Raw genomic sequence first — 22165 nt, forward strand, 5'->3', positions numbered from 1 at the left:
GCTATTCTGTTATTCCTTGTAGTTGCTATTCATGAGCTTGTAAGGATCCATTGGCAGTGCTGAAAGGCTGTGGTGAATAGAGTATAAGCTAGGACTGTATACAGTACATGCAAACAAAAATCAAGTACACTACTGTGCATGGTTCCAAAATGTAATGCACAGTACAATTTTGGTCTTAATTCATACTGGGTTCCAGATAAAGATTCAGAAAATGGTTACAAGTAGATACTTCCTTACAAATTGTGCTGTGTGTATCATTCAATACCAGTGAGATATTACATTATTACTCTTTGCTAGTCATGTGATCTACTGATCTAATGCATGCTGTAATGCAGTCATATTACATTTGGACCATTTCAGCACAGTGATAAGCATTAGCAATTGTACCTCAATAGTATAAACCTAACGCTACAGAAAACTAGAATAATAAAATTTTAAGAGAACATAAGTCTGCTTCTGGCAGATGGTTTCCTGCATTTGATTTCTTACACTCAATTACTTATTCTCCATTTCCTGTAACATTCTTTATTTTTCAAGAAACTCATTTCCTTTCACAGGAATTATGTTAATGCAGCTTCACAGTGCAAGCTTACGCTTGTCCAATTGTATGGCAGTCTACATTGTCTGGATTATTTGATAACTATAGATGCATCATTAGATTGAAAAGGATGCCTACTGAAACTCCAAAATTTATTTGTTCATGGCTGGTGATTCTATGAAGCAATCCCAAAACAGTGCAGAGTGTACCTGTAAAGCATTATAAAAATGCTCAATTAAAAATATTGACTGTATGAATTAATAAAAGTTAGAAAATTTTGAGGAGATAAATGCAAAAACAAAAGCAGATGTCAAAATTATTTTAGTAGAAATGTGAAGTAATTTATCAGACCAACTTTTGTTTCTGAATGGAGGTGATGCTTATTCAGCAAAATACGCAGTTCCGCCTGAGGAGTTAAAAAGCACATGGTTCCTTCTGTATCTGGTCATTCTTATCATTTGATTGTGTGCTATAAATGTTGAATTTCCCCATGGGGATGAATAAAGTATCTATCTATCTATCTATAACAGACTGGATATAGTGAAGTCATTTGTAGCACCACATAGTGAGTAGAATCTTTACTTCAATTTTAGTAATTTTCAATTGGAATGTAATCTAGTGCACTGAATTTTTTTTTGTTCAGAAACGAGTTCTTCCCCACCCTTTGTTTTTTGGCCCCCAGTCAAAAGTTCAATTTAGTCCTGACGAAGGGTCTCGGCCCGAAACGTCGACAGTGCTTCTCCTTATAGATGCTGCCTGGCCTGCTGTGTTCCACTAGCATTTTGTGTGTGTAGTTCAATTTATCGTCATGAGCACAAGTAAATGTACAACAGGGGCAATAGAAAAACTTACTTGCAACAGCATCACAGGCATGTTGCATCAGACAAAAACTAAGTAAATAGTACACAATATTTACAAGAAAGAACATAATTAGTACAAAAAAACAAAACCATTTTACTGCAAAGCGATCAAAACGGTCAAAGTGTTGCAAAGCTATGGTGGTTGGGGGTGTTGCGGTTAGTTCAAGATTGGAATGGTTCAAAGGAGGTAGTTGCCCTTGAATCTGATGGTGTGGGACTTCAGGCTTCTATACCTCCTGGGAGAAGATGGCATAGCCTGGATAGTGGTGATGTATGATAATGGATGTTAAGGCAGGGCCTTTTATAGATACACGTACACAATGCTGGAAGAACTCAGCAGGTCAGGCAGCATCCGTGAGAAAAGAGTAGCCAACGTTTCGGGCCGAGACCCTTCATCAGTAATGGTGGGGGGAGAGAGGGCCGAAGCCCAGTAATAGAGATAGGGGAGGGGGTAGGGCCTAGAGGCGCAAGGTGGAAAACCAATCAGAGGAATGATAAAGAGGAAGGGGGAAGGGATAAGCATGAAAGAACTGTAGAGATAAAGAAGCAGGAAGTTGAAAGGGGAGAGAGGCAGAGAGGGACCTGGGATAGGGGAAGGTTGAGGGGGAGGGAATTACCGGAAATTGGAGAATTCAATGTTCATACCACCAGGCTGGAGGCTACCCAGACGGTAGATGAGGTGTTGCTCCTCCAACCTGAGTTTGGCCTCATCATGGCAGTAGAGGAGGCCATGTATGGACATATCTAGATGGGAATGAGAGGCAGAGTTGAAGTGGGTGGCAACCGGGAGGTCCTGTCTATTGTGATGGACGGAGCGTAGGTGCTCGACGAAGCAGTCCCCCAATCTGCGTTGCGTCTCGCCGATGTAGAGGAGGCCGCACCGGGAGTACCGGATGCAATAGATGACTCCAGCAGACTTGCAGGTGAAGGACTGTCTGGGGCCCAGAATGGTGGTAAGGGGGGAGGTGTGGGGACGGGTGTAGCATTTGCACTTGCAGGAATAATCTCTATTACTGGGCTTCAGCCCTCTGTTCCCCCCCCCCCCCCATTCCTGATGAAGGGTCTCGGCAAGAAACGTTGGCTACTCTTTTCTCACGGATGCTGCCTGACCTGCTGAGTTCTTCCAGCGTTGTGTACGTATTCTTTGATCCACAGCATCTGCAGTTGTATTTTTGTATTTTTTTTGTCCTTTTATAGATATTACTGATGGTGGGGAGGGATATGTCTGTGGTATATTGGGCTGAGTCCACTACTCTGTGCAGCTTCTTGCATTCCTATGCATTCACATTGCTGTATCAGACCATGATTCAGAATCCACAGAAGTCTGTGAGAATGTTTAGTGACAAGCTGGACCTCCTAAGAAAGTAATAATGCTGGTGCACCTTCTATGTGATTGCACCTATTTGTTGGGCCCAGGTCAGGTTATCTTATATGTTAATGCCTAAGAACCTAAAGTTGCAGACTCTCGCCATCATCGATTTCCCTCAAAGTAGACTGTTTGATCTCCTGTCTACTTCCCAAAGTCAACAATCAGCTCCTTAGTTCCGCAGATGTTGAGTGAGAGGTTGTTGTTGTGGCACTACACAACCAGGTGTACTGTCCATCTGTGATTTGCCTAGCAATAGTAGTGATGTTGAATTTGTATATGGCATTGGAGATGTGCTTAGCCACGCAGTCACGTGTGTAAAGAGAGTAGAACAGGGGTCTACTAAAAGTGAAGCAAAGTTTTACTGAACCTTTGAAAACTGTACTGCTTTTTCTTGGTGATGCACATTCTATCCATTTATAATTTAGATACACTGTGGATTCTGCTTTCATTTCCTTTCAATTAGAACACTGTAGATCATCATAATTCATAGCGAAAAAAAGCAAAATACTGAAGGAACCCAGTGAGTCTGGTGCATCTGTGGAAGGAAATGGATAGTCAACAACTTCCTTCCATGGATGCTGCTTAACCTATTGAACTTCTCTAGCTGTTTGATCTTTACAGCAGCCGCAGCCTTGTTTCATCATAATTTAAGCTTTATTCATTATCTCCTTATCTACCTTTAGTTTCAAAGGAGGTGAAGTCTGCAAACGTTAACATAAAATTCACTTTCCCATAACTTGCATGTGAATGTAGTAACAATTAAGTTTGCAGATAACATGAAAATTGGTAATGTGAGTAACAAGGAAGGTTGTCTAGGGTGATGGCATTGTACAAATCAGTTGGAAAGTTGGGCAGATGGAATCTTATCTTGACAAACGTGAGGTTTTGAATTTTGGGAAGTTAAATAGGGGTAGGGCAAATGCAGTAAATGATAGGGATGACCTATCTCTGAGGAATGTTGATGAATAGAGAGACCAACTGCTGCCACAAGAAAGCAGCATCCTTTATCAAGGACCCCCACAATTCAGGCCATGCTTTCTTCTCGCTGCTACCACAGAAAGGAAGTGCAAGAGGTTTTGGTCCTATATCACCAGGTACAGAAACCTTCAACTATCAGGCTCCTGAACCAGAGTGGATAACTTCACTAACTCAACACTAAAAACTGATTCCACAACCTATGGACTTTCAAGGACTCAACAGCTCATGTTCTCAGTACTATTTATTTACTTGGAAATAACTTGGAAAATGTGTAGCTTGGGTAGTTGATTATTGGGCTGAGTTCTCCAATCTTGGCAATTTAGTTGCAAATGCTTCATCTCTATACGAGGAGATATCATCAATGCACTGTTAATTGTGGTATGTCCTCCAAATGTTTGGCCTTTACAAAACTATCAAACAGCTGATTGAACGCCATTACAGAAACTCAATTGTGGTATTGCGAGGAAATCTTGTCACTGATTGGTTGTGTGGTGAACTTCATGTGTTGTGGTCTGGAATGTTGCCTTTGGGTCATAAATAGGATCAAGGTATATATGTTTGTTTACAGAATTGTTCGTGGAAAACCGTGCTTCTAGGAATTCTCTTGCATGCCTGTTTGCTTGAGCCATGACTTTCACTGATGCCTAGTCAAATTTGTGCCCCTTTTGATCTTCGTGGGTGGAGACCAGTGAGTTGGTCATGCCACTTTACAGCCTAGTGATGTTCATGGATCCTTGTGGATAGTTTTCTCTGAGTTTGGCCAATGTAGTATTTGCTGCAGTCTTCGCATTGGATTTTGTAGACGTATAGATCTTGTCTGATAGCTTGGTTTGTTCTTTTGCATTCATATCCTCCTATTTCATATCCTCCCTTTGCAGGACTCACATCGCTCTTCTTATCTTTGCCATTAATACCATCATGGACTCTGACCTCTGACTACTCACCCTCGCCTTTCAGAATGTTCTGCAACCGTTCTGATGCATCCTTGACCCCGATACATGGGAGGTAAAACACAATCCTGGAGTCTCATTCGCGGCCACAAAAACGCCTATTTGTCCCCTGTCTATGAAGACCTCTTTCACTACTGTATATCTAGAGTTCATCCCTCCCTGTTGAACAGTAAGGTCAACTGTGATGCCACTGATCTGGCTGCAGCTATTGCTTTTCCCTGAGAGGTCATTTGTCCCAAAAGTGTTGAAAAAGTATACTTGTTAGAGAGGGGATAACCACAAAGGACTCCTGTACTGCCTGCCTGCCTCCTTGTAGTCACCCATCTACTCTTTGACTGATCACAAATGAGAAAATCTGCAGATGCTGGAAATCTGAGCAATGCACACAAAATGCTGGAGGAATTCAGAAGGCCAGGCAGCATGTGTGGAAAAGAGTATAGTCAATGTTTCAGACTGCCAAAGGGTCTCAGCCTGAAATGTCAACTGTACTCTTTTCCATAGATGCTGCCTGGCCTGCTGAGTACCTCCAGCATTTTGTGTCTGTGTCTGTTACTCTTTGACTGAACCTGCAGCATGACCACCACCTGGAAACACTGCCTCCTGTTTGCTCAGTAAGTCCAGCTACCGATCCAACCAATCCATAGTAGGTGGTTTTCTCTTACGAGTTTACCTCCCGTTGAGTAGGAAAATGTTGTCACTATGTTGAAGACTTGTATTGTGATGCATGTTGTGTATCATCTCCAGGGAATGGATTGCAGGTTTTAACATAATTAAATTATTTGTGCAGTCAGTAAGAGTGGATTAGGATTCCTGTAAAGAGGTGCTCTTCAATTTTAATAGTGAAGGTATTACTTTAATCTTTACATTGTCTGCCATTCAGTACTTTTGTAATGCTATATTGTCAAAACTGACATCTTTCTAAATTGTCAGTAAACTCAAAACCATATTTGCTTGCTCAAGTGACTCTTAAAATTGAATACTAGATTTCAGAGCAACACAAGAGTTCATCTGATGTCAAGGTTCAAAGTGAATTTATTTTCAAGGTATGTATATATCACCATACAATGCCCTGAGATTCATTTTCTTGCAGGCAAGACTAGCATTCCTATCAGCACTGTCTCATTATTTGCTGATCCTGACCTCCCGAGGTTCAAATTGAGTTCTGAAGTTTCAGTATTAAGGTCATCTCGGAAGTTATGTGTTACTTGTTTGCAAAATAGTAATCGTGTGTTTCCTTTCCTGCCGTTTGTACACTTTTTATTTGAAAAGTAATTTAAAATCTGAATGACACAGATTGGTAAAATAGACAGATAAATTTAATGGGTTTTCTTTGGGTGTTCTGGATTCCTTTCATATCCCGAAGTAAGTTATTTAGCTGTGTTAAATTGCCTCTAAGGTAGGTGGTGGTGGGAGAATTAAGGTGAAGCTGATGGCTCTGTGAAAGAGAACAGGTTACAGGCAGAGAAGTGGGTGAATGAGATTGATAGAAATCCTTTGAGAGTTGGTGTAAGCTTCCTGATTACCATGTAAAGTTTAGCAAAGGTGAAGAGATGCAATCTGGCAAGTGGAAGGAGGAGTGCAGCATAAGCCATGTGCACTGTTGTAAGAGGTGCAGGAACTAAAAGTTAAATGGATTGCATGTACACAGATCTTTGAAGGTTGCAAGACTAATGTCCATTTTTAAAATCGAGGATCTTTGACTAAATTCTCTTTTACTAGCACAACATATGGAAGTTAGAACATATGAGGAAGTTAGATATGGCCCTTGTGGCTAAAGGGATCAGGGGGTATGGAGAGAAAGGGTTCTGAGCTGGATGATCAGCCATGATCATACTGAATGGCGGTGCAGGCTCGAAGGGCTGAATGGCCTACTCCTGCACCTATTTTCTATGTTTCTATATAAAAGCAACAAAGTCATCTCAATCTTTATTAAGCATGAGTTCCATCTGCATTTTGTATTTTAGAAAAGATGCCAGTAATGGTCTTGAAGGGTGTTGAAACATGCTGCTATTGATGTAGGACTTCAGTAATTTCAGTATTGAGGGGAAACTGCTGTTTTTCTGTTTAGACTGGTTATGTGTGGGGGGGGGAACAATAACCAGAATCTATAGGTTCAAAATGGTAAGTTAAAGGTAGAATAAAGGGCCATTGCACAGCAAGTTAGAATATCTGAAAGGGTGCTGGAAGCAAATTTAATAAGAGCTCATTTAATAAAAATATTAATAACTTGAGAAAATTTGATAAATCCTTTGAGGAATAGATTTAGAGCTGGCTCATGGGATAGTTCTACAAAAAGTTGATAGGCTCATCAGACTGAATAACTGCCTCTTGTATTCTATTGTATTATGACATTTTTTGTTCATTTGACCAAAATACATTTAATGGCATAAAATATAAAAGCATTTAAAGTATATGTTCTATGTATATTTGCAAATTTTACATCTTTTGAGTGATCTGTTGTGCCAGGTCTACCTTCTGACATTGCATGTAAAATGGTTCACCACAGCCACTATGCAATGAAAGAGTGTAAATAATTGACTGGTTGAGCTGCAGCAGGAGGAGCTTGGCAATGCACAATTACTATAAACCTCAAAACTTATACACTACAAAATTCTTTGATAGCAGCAAACATTGTTGAGTTGATTGATATTTTGATCTTTGCAGTGAATGAATTTCTGATGCAGGAAGGTCCTGCCCTTCTTGAAATGCGAATCCGACACCTCATCAAGGGAAAGAGGTTTGATCAGGCTACAAAGCTGGCAAAAGTTTGTGCTGAGCATCCAGAAATTGGTACAAAGAGTATTTTTAAACAGATTTACTTAACCTGTCTTTGTACTTCATCATCAAGTGAAACCTTGATGGAAGAGGTAAGCACAATTCAATTACTGATATCCTTGTTTACTCAAATTAGAGTCAGTTCAGTAATTTGATGAACTACTATAATAGGCATGTGTATTGTATTGGGGTCCTTTGTATTCAGCAGTACTATTGTGAAACTATTTAATGATATCTGCAATTTATTAACATTTATTTCTAGGCTATTATTAACATTTCTAAAAGTCAATTCATTGTCTTTACCTTTAAAATAATTTTAAATAAGATGTCAAGTCAAGTCAAGTCACTTTTTATTGTTATTTCGACCATAACTGCTGGTACAGTACATAGTTAAAATGAGACAACGTTTTTTCAGGACCGTGGTGTTACATGACACAGTACAAAAACTAGACTGAACTACGTAAAAAAACAATACAGAAAAAAAACTACACTAGACTACAGACCTACCCAGGACTGCATAAAGTGCACAAAACAGTGCAGGCTTTACAATAAATAATAAACAAGACAATAGGGCAGTAAGTTGTCAGTCCAGGCTCTGGGTATTAAGGAGTCTGATAGCTTGGGGGCAGAAACTGTTACATAGTCTGGTCGTGAGAGCCCGAATTCTTCGGTGCCTTTTCCCAGACGGCAGGAGGGAGAAGAGTTTGTATGAGGGGTGCATGGGGTCCATAATGCTGTTTGCTTCGAGGATGCAGCGTGTAATGTAAATTTCCGTAATGGCGGGAGGAGAGACCCCCGATGATCTTCTCAGCTGACCTCACTATCCACTGTAGGGTCTTAGGATCTGAGATGGTGCAATTTCCGAACCAGGCAGTGATGCAGCTGTTCAGGATGCTCTCAATACAACCCCTGTAGAATGTGATGAGGATGGGGGGGTGGGAGATGGACTTCCCTCAGCCTTCGCAGAAAGTAGAGACGCTGCTGGGCTTTCTTTGCTATGGAGCTGGTGTTGAGGGACCAGGTGAGATTCTCCACCAGGTGAACACCAAGAAATTTGGTGCTCTTAACGATCTTTACCGAGGAGGTGTCGATGTTCAGCGGGGAGTGGTCGCTCCGTGCCCTCCTGAAGTCAACAACCATCTCTTTTGTTCACATTCAGAGACAGGTTTTTGGCTCTGCACCAGTCTGTTAGCCGCTGCACCTCCTCTCCGTATGCTGACTTGTCGTTCTTGTTGATGAGACCCACCACGGACATATCATCGGCGAACTTGATGATGTGGTTCGAGCTGTGTGTTGCAGCACAGTCGTGGGTCAGCAGAGTGAACAGCAGTGGACTGAGCACACGGCCCTGGGGGGACCCCGTGCTCAGTGTTGGAAATGCTACCTCCGATCCGGACTGACTGAGGTCTCCCAGTCAGGAAGTCTAGGATCCAGTTGCAGAGGGAGGTGTTCAGGCCCAGTAGGCTCAGCTTTCCATTCAGTTTCTGGGGAATGATTGTGTTGAATGCTGAACTGAAGTCAATGAACAGCATTCAAATGTACGTGTCTTTTTTGTCCAGGTGGGTTAGGGCCAGGCATTGATAAATGTAAGCAAGGAGCAGTGGATTCCCAGATATGCAGTCAGAATATTAGATTCCGTTCACATTCATCCTTAGTCTTGTACATGGTAAATTTTGATGTGTGTGAAACATCCATAAAAGTTTAATGGAAAAATAATCCATTGCAATGTCAAAAGAACATATAGGAAATCTGAAATGAAACCACAAAGTTCTACAACTACCAGAGACTTAGACAGCAACTAGTGGATTGCCCATTCTAATTTGAATCTGTGTTTATGTGTTTTTAGATCTCAGCTGTTGACTGCAAAGATGCACTGGAGATGATTTGTAACCTGGAATCCGATGGGGAGGAGAATTTAGCCCTCATCTTGTGCACAGCCTTCCTCACACGGCAGCTTCAACAAGGAGACCTATATTGTGCTTGGTCAGTCATCCTTCTCAGTTATTGAAGGCTGTTAACATACAGAAACATTTGTTAAATTAATCTGATTCAGTGTTGAGTTTTATAACTGGAGTAGATAGCATTCACATTTTAACAGCTAAATTAAACCAGACCATTCAATCCCAGCTGAATGATTTCTCTTCATCAATTAACCAGTGCAAAACAGCAGAACTCCAGCCTAGTCAAAAATGTGAAGGCTAGGGTTGTATCAGAGATTCGTTGGCAAAAAATAAGTAAAGTTGCCTTGAACCCACCCTTTTCCCAGTTTTAAGAGAGGTAGACACAGCACTGGCTGCCTCTGCTCATAAACCACCATTTACCTATTACATTGTGACTGAATACTTGACTTAATTTTAACTGAAGTTTGTTATGTCTCTCCTTTAGTTCCAGAAATCTTACTAGTAGCAGACTCCCTCCCCTAATCACATCTCCTCCTCCCACCTTACGCACTCTCCATCAGAAAATTTCCAAGCTTTTCACTACAACTTCTCTCTTGCCAACCTAATTCCTCCTAAAGGACTCACGTCAGACTGTCTGTGGGTAGGGACCCCTCTGAGGAGCCCTGCAGTTATGTTTTACAGGGCATTCAGGAAAACAAACAGCAGCTTGGCTAAGAACATAAGACATAGGTACAGAATTAACAAGTTTAACATGGTTAACAAGTTTAAACAATTATTTAAAAATTATTTAATGAACAAATATAAAATACATGATTTAAAATGAATTGAAGTAATGTAAATAAATGATACTTGGAATGGGATTTTTTGTTAAAAGATTATGAAATGTTTTGTTTTGATGTGATGATTGATGCCAAATATATTTTTGTATAAGTAAGAGGGGTAGGTGTAATAATCTGTAGCTTCAGCCTACACCCTTTCGGTCAGTTTTAAAGATTTTTATTATTTAATTTTGTCGTATGAAATCATTGTTGAAAATTATGCTTTTTGTTATGTTTGTACTGACCGAAAAATAAAACTTCATTCATTCAGAATTAGGTTATTTCGCCTGTTGAGCCTGCACCGCCATTCTATCCAGCTTAATTTATTATCCCTCTCAACCCCATTCTTCTGCCTTCTCCCAATAACCTTTGACACCCTTCCTAATCAAGAAGTTATCAATCTCCACTCTAAATACACCAAATGACTAAGTATTTAATGGTAGCATTTTGTTCTTTAACAAGTCACATTTGCAGTATTTATCAAAAGTGGAAAATGTGAGCAGTGATGAAAGGGATAATCTTTCCACATTAATGAAGTACACTCAATAAATTTTGCTTTCTAATTTTTGTGTGCCAAAGTCAAGCTCTGACATTTCATACCCTAGATTACTCTTATTAGGACTAACACTTTCTAAGCTCCATACATGTGCAAATACAACTTCTTCCTCTTCACAAATAAGGCTGCATTTCAGCAAATTCAGCAAACAACTGCAAATTCCATTAACAGAAGAATATTTCAGAAGGTGTCGAAGAGTGCTGTAGGTATTTTTTTCATTATTGCAAGTCTTATGAAGAATTATATTGGAGTTATTTATTCAACAACCATTTGATCTCAGAAAGTGTTAACATTAGAATTTTTTTTCAATGGGTTTCAGAAATTTGCTTCAGAACCAGTTGTGAAAGCACGATGTAATTACACTGAAAAATTTTATCACAACTTTGGACTTAAATTATAGAAAAACTGAAGTGATTAGTATGGGAGCATTAATTGAAATACAAGAATGAGTTAGCAGCAATTGATGGCTCAGGCAGCCCAATATATATAATGGATATCTTGTGTTAATGGAAGAGATTTATTTTAGGGAGCCCAATTAAGAACTGGTTCATAAAGTTATGGGACTTCGGTTTTATTTGTCTGCTCCATCATACTGTTCAGTATTCTCATATGGAAAGGCTAAACATATCCTGAAGGAGGGTCTTGGCTCAAAATGTTGAATATTTATTCACTTCCTAACCTGCTGAATTCCACCACCATTTGTGTGTGTTGCTTTGGATTTCTGGCATCTGCAGGATCTCTTCCATTTAAGACTAAACATTTTAGTTTTTAATGACTAATGCAAAGCTGCATTAGAAACAAGAAAAGTCAGCCTCTTTGTCAGATTATCATTTAGACGCAGGACAGGGCTGAGAGATAATAGCATTTCAGACAGGAAAGAGCTATTTAACTATATAGCCTATGCCAATGTTTATGCTCCACATTAAACTCCTCTTAATCCTTTGGCATATCTGCAATAAAAGCGAAGTGCTGAAAATATTCATCAAATTAGATGATATGCAGAGAAAAACAATTGACATTTTCAGGTCAATAACCTGTTATCAGAATTGGGAAACTGAGAATGCAGGCATGTTATGGGTTACAGTGAGAGAACATAAGGAATATCAGCATGTTTTTCATTCCTTTCTGTTCATGTGCTTGTAAGTGTATGCATGATTATACCTAACATTGATGTAACAAAGAAATAATTGTCTTTTTTATCTGGTTCTTCGGTAAATTACCTATTTTACCAATTTTTTTACCTCAGTAAACTATCTACTTTTAAATGTTCCTGTTGAATGTGTTTCTGAACACCTACAGGCAATGCATTCCAAGTCAATGATTTGCAGCTCACAGGTGTTTCTGCATGTCACACTAAATTATCTGTACTTTCTGGTTTCCGGTCCTTTTTGTTTCATCAAAATCACTTTTATTCTTTGACTTCCTTTAGCAATTCTTTATAATAGCAAGTAACACATTCTTACCAGTGGAAAAGGGCATTTTGTTTGAATTGGATGTAATAATAGTCTTGTATTTATTGCTTTTAGTTTTGGATTCTCTTGTACTGTATACAACCATTATCTTTGCAAAAAAGTTCTAACAAGTTATCCCTCGGTATTCTCCTGAAACTTCAGCCTTTTCTCATCACTTCAATTGTTATCTCTTGTTCAAAGTGCCACTACCCTTTTTGTAACAAGGAAACTGGAACTCTGAATGGTAGTTCTAAGTGTTCAAAACAACTGTAAAAGTTTAATATAACTTGCCTGCTTTTCATTCCTATCCCTCCATAAATATGTCCTAGTGAATGAATTTATGTTTTTATATTCTCATTAACAATTTACTTTTGGTGACTGTGCATCTAGACTCCTTTGCTCCCTTTAGACTCTTAATATCCAAACAATATGTCAGCTGTATTCCTCAATTGTATCACTTCACACTTATCTATTTTAAATTAATTTGTAAAATGCACAAATTTTGTTACGGTTATCCTGTAAGCAGTTGCATTCTTCCTCAATGTTCCTCTCAATTTGATATCATCCACAAATTTTGAAATTGTATTTTAAGATTTGGACTCTGGAATCAAGGTAAGTTCCTGCTTCATTTCCTACCAAACTGAGTGGCGATTTTGTAGCCAATTTGCTAACTGTATTGCTACTCATGCCCCACACTGACTTATAAGGTCAATAATGGGTAAATGTTTTCTTGTTTTCAGGGAGCTGACACTGTTCTGGAGCAAATTGCAGCAACGGATAGAGTCATCTTCCTTAACCTTTCTGGAATGCTGTCGGCAATTCTCCATGTTGTCTAAAACAGTTTATCACATATTCTTTTTGATTAAGGTCATACAATCAGAGGTATGAATAATTTATTGTGTAAAGCTCTGTTCTGTACATTTTGAAAACTAATTACAATTTAATTTTTGATTTGAACTCAAAGAAGTGGATGTGCCTAGATGCTGCAAATGCATCCCTCATCGACAGTTAAACACCTGGAATTCCTATTCTCCAGTATTCATAAATTTGCAATTATAGGCTGAAGAAAGCATTTATATTATATAGTGACTTTTCACATCCTTGGGATGTCTCAAGCTCATCTCTGGGTAAATTACATTAGGAAAGTAGTCACTGTTGTTTTGTAAATCAGTGTATATTCTCAGCTGCATCCTGGAGACAGCAGACTAAAATAATGACCAGTGCATCTGATTTTGGTATCTTAGTTGAGGGAAATATAGGTCCAGGTAGCTGAACAACTCCCCTGCTTCTCTTCAAAAAGCATAATTGGATATTTAAGGCAGGCTGGCTTGTCTCTTCTAATGTTAGTCCATTGCTGAATTCTGCAATTGTATCAGCTTAGATTAGAATCAGAATGAGGTTTATTATTATTGGCATATGTCATGAAATTAGTTGTTTTGTGGCTGAGTACAGTGCATGGCATATAAAAAATTAAGTTATAATAAAACAAAATAAATAGCAAAAAAGAGGAATAGTGAGGTGGTCTTCATGGGGTCATGGACCGATCACAAATCTGATCGAAGAAGCTGTTCCTAAAACATTAAGTGTGTGTGTCTTCAAGCTCCTGCACCACCTCTGATGGTAGTAGAGGAGATGAGAAGAGGGCATGCCCTGGATAATAAGAGTCCTTAATGATAGCTGCCAATTTCTTGAGGTACTATCTTTTGAAGATGTCCTCGATGGTGGAGAGACTTGTGCCTGTGATGGATCTGGCTGAGTCCACAACCCTCTGCAGCCTTTCGATCCTGTGCATTGAAGCCTTCATACCAGGCAGTGATGCAACCAGTCAGAATGCTTTCCATGGTACATCTGCAGAAATTTACTGCACAAATTATTACATTAATTACTATATTAAATTATTACAAATATAAATACTGTATTTAATATATTACATAAAATGCAAATATTGACTTTACACCCTTAAGTTCTGAAGTATGTGCTATCAAAGATGATGCTAAGAGGGTGTCTTTAGTAGGATGCATGCAGAAGCTGATTTGATTATAACATTGATTTTGACATTCGCCTCAAAGTTAATGGTTATGTAGATTCTCATAGATTTGTACTTGACTTTTATTTCCAGTCAATAATTCAATCAATTACAAAAAATAAAAGTCGAATTTCTATTTATAATTGCTTTACCCTCTGTGATGGCTAGCTATAAAAATCATTATGCAGCACTCATTCTGGAGAAAGCTAATAGTTTCAATATTCTTTGTGATGTTACAGTTAAGTCATTTTCTTCTCATACAGTGCCTTGAGGTTGAGAGTGACTTCCTCCACTGCAGTTTTTTTGATTTGTGAGGTGATTAATGAGGGCAATGTAACCATGGTCATCCACAGATTCAGGAGATGCCTAGTAACTTGGCAGCTGGGTTGTTTGTGGGTTGACACACTTGTTGCACCATTTAAACTGCACTTACGCCTGCTCCTCATATTTGGATTTGAGGTTCTTAGTGCCTTCCTGAATATTCTTTCTCCGTGTTTGTGAAGAATTCCACCTGCTGATCTGTGCAGGATCTAAGGACGTTACTGGGGACCAGCAAGGCTGATCTGATGTCTTTGGCTGTGGGTAAGGTGGATCAGAAGACTTCAGAGGAATGGTGGCATTTCATTGATCTCCTGTTTGAAATGTGCACAGAATGCATTGAGCTCATTGGGAAAGGATGCTGCCTAAGTTCATTGTGGCCAGCAGTACTGCCTGACTTCACTTTGTAGCCGATTATTGCATTCAAGCCTTGCCACAATTGATGGCTGGACTTGGACTCTTAGCTTGGTCTTCTATGGTCTCTTGGCTTCCTTACCAAGGTCCTACCTAGATTTTCAGTATAGGTGATAGTCACTGAACTTGAATGCTGTAGATCTGGACTGAGTAGGAAATAGATCTCTTTATTGTATTAGTCAAGATGCATATAATTAGTTGAATGTGCTTGGAAGAGTAATAACGAAGTAAACATTTTCAGCACTGAATGGTGACAACGCATAGCTTTGTTACTGTACTGCTTCAGAGACCTAGGTTTGATCTTGACCATCAGTACTGCCTTTGTGGAATTAACATATCCTTCCCTGTGACAATGTGGACTCTCTGGGTACTCTGATTTCCTCCCATGGTGGGAGGGTAATTGGCAACAGTGAATTATTGCTCAGTATGGGTAAGAACTGGAGAGGAGTTGATTTGCATATGAGCAGAGCTACAGAGAAGTGAGGGGGAGAATGGATCTGATGGGATTGCTTTCCAGGAAGCTAGCATAGACTAATGGGCTTATTGGTAAACTCCAATTTCATTATGACTAAATATGCAAAATTTGAAAGGTAATTTTGCAAAGTTCTTTGTTTTTAAACAATTGAGTATGCTTTGTAAGATTTGAATGCGAGAAGAAGTTTGTGAACCCTTGCAATTACCAGTTATATTGCATTTATTACTCATAAAAGGTGACTTGATCTTCATCTGAGTGAGTGAGTGAGGCCTCCGTCAGTCAGGGTCGACCATGGATGTTGCATCCTAGCAGTGTAGATACACAAGTCTGAGCAGTACAATATGGAGGGTAAGTTGTTGCCCATGTACAAGCTCCCCATCTCCACACATCTGGTGAACCCAAAGGGACGGCAAAGATCAGTACAGTTTGGTACCAGCAGCTCCGCGGGAGTTTTCAGTCAGGCTCAGGGACTCCAGCTCCATATTTTTCTCTTGGGGTTTACTCCCGAAGCCTTCCCCATGTGTGGGTGTAGCCGCAAGGCAACAGAGGTTTAAGATCAGAGTTTTCCTGCTCCTAGATGAGCTGCCAACCACAACTGATGAACCCCATCTGCCCGAAGCAACTGGTTTTAAAGTGCCAGTAACCTACCTTTGCCTCTTCTCCTGTCAGTAGAAATGGTTTTGCCAGGCCTAGTAGCTAAGCCACATGTGAAGGCCAGGAACTGGATGCCATTGAGAGCATTTAATAGGTAGTGGGAGCTTGTCCCTATTACCACCCTCAGCTATAACAATCTCAAGGAACCAAATCTTCATCAAAGTCACAATAATAGACAAACACAATCTGCCTAAACTAATAGCACAAACCATTCTTTTCATCAATACTGAGTATACCATTTAAACAATCACAGTCTAGGTTAAAAAATATATTTGAACCTCTGGGGTAATGCCTTCTGCAAAAGCTAATTAGAGTCAGGTGTTCCAGTCAATGAGATGAGATTAGAGATGTGAATTGTAGAGGTGTCCTGCCCTATATAAAAAAAAGACTCATGAAGTCAGGTTACTGACAGAGCCTACTTTTCTCAAGAAAGATCTGTTTATGTGTCCCATGCCTCGATCAAAACAACTTTCAGAGGACCTCAGAAGAATTGTGGAGGTGCATGAAGCTGGAAAAGGCTACAACAGCATTTCTAAAGATGTGAGTGTCATCAATCCACAGTAAGAGAAATTGTCCACAAATGTGGGAAATTCAATACTGTTGCTACTCTTCCCTAGGAGTGGTGTCCTGCAAAGATCACACCAAGAGCACTGCATGCAGTGCTGAAGGAGGTGTAAAAGAGCCTACAGAAATCTCTAGAACTTTATAAAGTCTCTGTTCATGTGTTCACTATAAGAGAAACACTGAACAAGAATGGTGTTCATAGCAGGACACTATGCAGAAAACCACTGCTCTACAAAAATTACATTGCTGCACATCTCAAATTTGCAGAATACCACCTGGATGTTCCACAACACTTCAGGTACAGTGTTCTGTGGACAAGTGAGACAAAGGTTGAACTTTTTGATAGAAGTGCACACAGCTATGTTTGAAGAAAAAAAGTGCACTGCACACCAAGACCAAAACCTCATCCCAACTGTGAAGCAGAGTGGAAGGAGCATCATGGTTTGGGGCTGCTTTGCTGCCTCAGGGCCTGGACAGCTTGCAGTTGTTGAGGGAACAATAAATTCAAGGCATTTTACAAGAGAATGTTCAGGTAGCATACATCACCTGAAGGTTAATAGAAGTTGGATGATGTAACAAGACGCTGATCCAAAACATAAGAGTAAATCAACAACAGAATGGTTTAAAAAGAATAAAATTTGTGTTTTGACATGACAAGTCAGAGTCTTAGATGCTGTGGCATGGCCTGAAGTGGGCTGCTCATTTAAGATATCCCAGAAATATTGATGAACTGAATAGTTCTGTATGAAGGATTGGTCTAAAATTCCTCCTTGCCACCGCAGCTACAGAAAAAGTTTAGTGGCGGTTATTCCTGCTGAATGAGTTTCTACGAGTTATTAAATACAAGGGTTCATAACATCCAGCCTGGATGTTAATAGTTTGTGTGTTATTAGTTTAGACAGGTTGTGCTTGTCTATTATTGTGACTTAGATGAAGATCAGACCACATTTTATGAGTAATTAATACAGAAAACCAGGTAATTGCAAAGTATTCACAAACATTTGTTCTTGCAACTGTACATGAAGTAGAAATGAACAGAAATATATTTGATAAGATGTTTGAAGTAAATAGACTGTAAGAAGCCTGAGGAAAATGAACACAGTGTACACACTTAAGCAGTTCCCTGTAATTATGAAAAACTGCTGCAAAAAAGGCAGCCCTTGGTCCCATTGTTCCCGAGCTCTCCTCTGAGCAAGCAGTTATGCACCATACATCATCATTACTTTTTCTGTTATCCATTAACTTTCTTATTTTTGATTATTTGTTCATTTATTTATAAAACTCCACCACCTCTTTGGTTACAGCTTTAATGATCAGGGCAACTTGGAGTGCGGAAGAAAGGTCCTGCCCCTGCATAATCTTGATTAATTATAATAAAATTGGTTATAAGTATTTAATATTTTTGACGTAAATCTTGATTGTGGCCAGTTTAGATTGGTATATGCCAACAGACATTGTGGGCCTGAGGGCCTGTTCCTCTGCTGTACTACACTGTGTGTTAAATTAAAACACAACTTAAATGATATTGTAACCAAAAATTTGTCAAGGAGCAAATGTTGGTAGATTGTATGATGATGCCCAAAATTCTCAGCTTTATTCCAGCTAATGCCAAAATATTATGAAGATTGTAAAGTCAAAGCATAAACTCTTTTAATAACCTACGCTTCTATTATCGATGGATGTAATTTGTTTGCAACACACACAACATGCAGGCCAGGCAGCATCTGTGGAAAAGAGTAAACAGTCAGTGTTTCAAGCTGAGACCCTTCATCAGATCTGGAAAGGAAAGGGAGAAGTCTGAGTAAGAAGGTGGAGGGGAGGGAGGAAGAAGTACAAGGTGGCAGGTGACGGGTGAAGCTGGGACGTGGGGTGAAGTTGATTGGTAAAAGAGATAAAGGGCTGGAGGAGGGGGAATCTGTTGGGAGAGAATAGAAGGCCATGGAAGAAAGGGAAGAGTGAGGAGCACCAGAGGGGGGTGATGAGCAAGTAAAGAGATAAGGTCAGAGAGAGAAACGGGAATGGGGAATGGTGAAGAAGGTGGGAGGGGCAATTTCCAGAAGTTTGAGAAATCAATGTTCATGCCATCAGGTTGGAGGCTACCCAGACAGAATATAAGGTGTTGCTTCTCCGACCTGAGTGTGGCCTCATTGCAGCAGTAAAGGAGGCCTTGGACTGAAATATTGGAATAAGAAGTGGAATTGAAAATGGGTGGCTACAGGGAGAAACCGCTGTTGGAGTGAAGGTGTTTGGTGAAGCAGTCTCCCAATCTACATCAGGTCTCACCAATATACAGGAGGCCACACTGGATACAGTAGATGACCCCAACAGACTTGCATGTGAAGTGTCACCGCACCTGGAAGGACTGTTTGGGGCCCCTGAATGGTAGTGAGAGTGGGGGTAATCAGTTTCTTGATCTTCTGGTAATTGCCTACCCCTCTTCACCATTCCCCATTCCTGTTTCCCTCTCTTACCTTATCTCCTTACTTGCCCATCTTCTCCCTTTTGTGCTCCTCACCCTTTCCTTTCTTCCATGGTCTTCTATCCTCTCCTGTCAGAATCCCCTTTCTCCAGCCCTTTACTTCTTTCACCAATCAACTCCACAGCTCTTTACCTCACCCTTCTCCCAGTCTCACCTATCACCTGCCACCTTGTACTTCTTCCTCTCCAGCTCCCCCCCCCCCCCCGTCTCCTTACTCCAATCTCCCCTTTCTTTCCAGTCCTGAAGAAGGATCTCAGCCCAAAATGTTAACTGTTTACTCTTTTCCACAGCTGCTGCCTGACCTGCTGAATTCCTCCAGGATTTTGTGTGTCTTGCTGTGGATTTCCACATCTGCAGATTTTCTCTTGTTCGTAACTTGTTTGCTACCTCTGATAGTTTACCAAACTACCTTGCCACGGTCAACTAACTTCTCATCTAATATTTTTTAACACTGTGCAAGCCATATTAGTCCTCACATACATTTTACCATTTCAACATCCCATGAAACATCCTTCAAGATGAGATTTAAGATCAAAATTTGAGTTCTTATAATGCAATGAAGCTCAGTTGCAGACACTGGAATCCAAGGATATGGCATTAATTAGATTTTGATGATTTGTAATTTTTTTCATTTGATGGTTAAGTTTATTTTTTAACAATGCAGTATGGATGAGATTCATATGCTTAGTACAGGGAATGTTAAATTTAGATTATTGTTTAAATCTACTTTAAATTGAAATGATGCAGCAGAATTTAAATCCAAATGTTGATTTAATAAGGTGGATGCGTTGTGCTTTAGACTCTGAAAATGCTGTCTACATCATATCATTCTGCAATATCCATTATCCCTAAAGCATGCTTTATAATAATGTTTCCAATATCCTGTGAGTTACAGGAATTGTTAAAGAATCAAAGTAAATATTCAGCCCATTGAGTTCAAACTAATTTATTGTAGAATAATTTATCTGAGCCTGTTCTACTGCTCCTGAATGGCCTTCAAATTGTTTTCCCTCATATCCACTACCCTTATAAGCATTGAGTCTCAAATAATAACATTCTGCATTTAAAATAGATTTACACATTATGACCTCCCCAACACCTTATGATTTGTCTGTTACTTTGTGCCATCTGATCTTTAGAAACAGCCGCGCCCTATTTTCCTATCTCAACACATCATCAGCTTGTGCATCTGCACCAAATCTTCTCTCAAGCCTCCTCCCCTTGCAAATTGGTGAACAATCTAAGACTCTCTATCACAACCTTTTACATAGAATCCCTCAATCTCTGTTGCTGCTCCTGCAGCCACTGATTGAAAAAAATGTGACCTTTGCCATTCTCATCTGTGCCATTCACCATTTAGTAATCCAATTATTTAGGAAGCCTGTACCCAGCTTTATTAAATGCCTTTGGTAAAAGGGTTTCCATTGTCTTTAGTGTGATAGTAATTTTTTAACTTTCTTTCTCATATGTGTGAACAAATAACTCTTAAAAGTAGATTAAAAAGTGGATGTTGATCTCCATAATTTCCATATGCTTAAGAAATATTGTATTATTTAAGGAACAATATATTTTATTAAGTGCCAAGTTTTCTCAAAACATTTGAATTTAGCCATTTAGAGTATGCATGTTTTTTTTCATTTAAAGGAAATGGCCGTATCATGAATACAGATTATATGAGACTCAGCATGATTTCTTTAAAAATCCTAATTATCTGAAATACGTACCTAGTGGACCTTGCTGACATTCTATTGTTATATTTGAGGAATGAACATTGTTTTGAGAATTACAGTTTTTTTCCCAAAACAAATGTGCAGTGGATTGTTCATAATTTTTTTCAACAACCATTCAAATGGTACACAGAGCTGACTGATCAGTGTAGTCATTTCCTGATATTTCAGATCATTGCTTGATGCCACCTTCATTTTAAAAGGCTATATATAGGACATCTGTTTCATGAGCTCTGTGACCACTGCTGCTTAATTAACTGTTCTGTAAAATAGAATGTTATTTTCCCACAACCAAAATCTAGCACAGTAATAGGTGAGTTGTGCTGAGAGTCAGTTTTGGGCTGAAAGGATAATAGTCTGAAAGGCTAGAAAGGCAAATAATTTGGGCAGTCCTCCGGTATGAGAGTACTGCTGATTAATCAGATGTTGTGGTAAGCTGTTTACAAAATCTCTTTTAACCCTAAGTAAGGCAATCCCTGAAATTGATGCACAACAGTAACCCACACGTTAATTCTTATAACATCAAAGAGTCAGAGTAATACAATATGGAAATAGATCTTGCGGCTCTACTCGTATATGCCAGTCAAGATGCCCACCTAAGTAATTTGTCTGCTTGATCTATATCCCTTGAAATCTTTCCAATCTATGTACATGTTCTAGTATCTTCTAAATATCACTTGTACCTAACTCCACCAGCTTGTTCCATAAACTCACCATCCTCTTTGTGAAAGTGTTGCCTCTCAGTCCCTCTGAAATCTTTCACCTCATGTTAAAGATATGGCCTCTTTTCTGATTCCTTTCCCTGGAACAAAGACTGGACATTCATCTAAGCTTATGTTCCAAGGAATAAGGTCATACCCTATCCAACCTGTCCCCATAACTCAGGCCTCAAGGTCTGGCAATATTATGATAAATCATCTTTGTAGTTTTTCCAACTTAAAGTTTATTACATGGTAACCAAACTGCACAATACTCCAACTGCAGCGCACCAATGCCTTGCATAATCAACTTCGACCTGCCATGTTGACCCATTTGACCCTCACACAGGCATTCCCTTTGACCTATCCGTTCATCCTCTCACCTTCTCTGTAACTTAGAATGGTACAGCACAGGAACAGACCCTTCAGTCCACAATATTGTGCCAAACTACTTAGCCAAATCCTTCCTTTCTTCCTGTGGTCCATATTCCTCCATTCTCTACATGTTCACGTACAGTGGCACGCAAAAGTTTGGGCACCCCTGGTCAAAATTTCTGCTACTGTGAATAGTTAAGTGAGTAGAAGATGAACTGATTTCCAAAAGTCATAAAGTT

General features: G+C 39.5%; 1 protein-coding gene across 3 annotated transcripts in view; it reads left to right on the forward strand.

The window, feature by feature from the left end:
* Window positions 1–22165, forward strand: part of znf292b (zinc finger protein 292b) — a 219553-nt gene that overhangs the window by 186382 nt on the left and 11006 nt on the right. The window contains exons 1-4 of one of the 3 annotated variants that reach the window (XM_073051708.1): window positions 4166–4750; window positions 7360–7562; window positions 9317–9453; window positions 12937–13078. The exons of 1 other annotated variant lie outside the window; for it this stretch is intronic. In XM_073051708.1, coding sequence (XP_072907809.1) covers window positions 4744–4750; window positions 7360–7562; window positions 9317–9453; window positions 12937–13078 — 489 coding nt within the window. In that variant the 5' untranslated portion in view covers window positions 4166–4743. Of the gene's footprint in view, window positions 1–4165; window positions 4751–7359; window positions 7563–9316; window positions 9454–12936; window positions 13079–22165 lie in introns of those variants that run through there. One more of the 3 variants, XM_073051707.1, reaches the window with a different exon arrangement.

The sequence above is a fragment of the Hemitrygon akajei genome, chromosome 7 (genome assembly GCF_048418815.1).
Source record: "Hemitrygon akajei chromosome 7, sHemAka1.3, whole genome shotgun sequence".
NCBI classification, from domain to species: Eukaryota; Metazoa; Chordata; class Chondrichthyes; order Myliobatiformes; family Dasyatidae; genus Hemitrygon; species Hemitrygon akajei.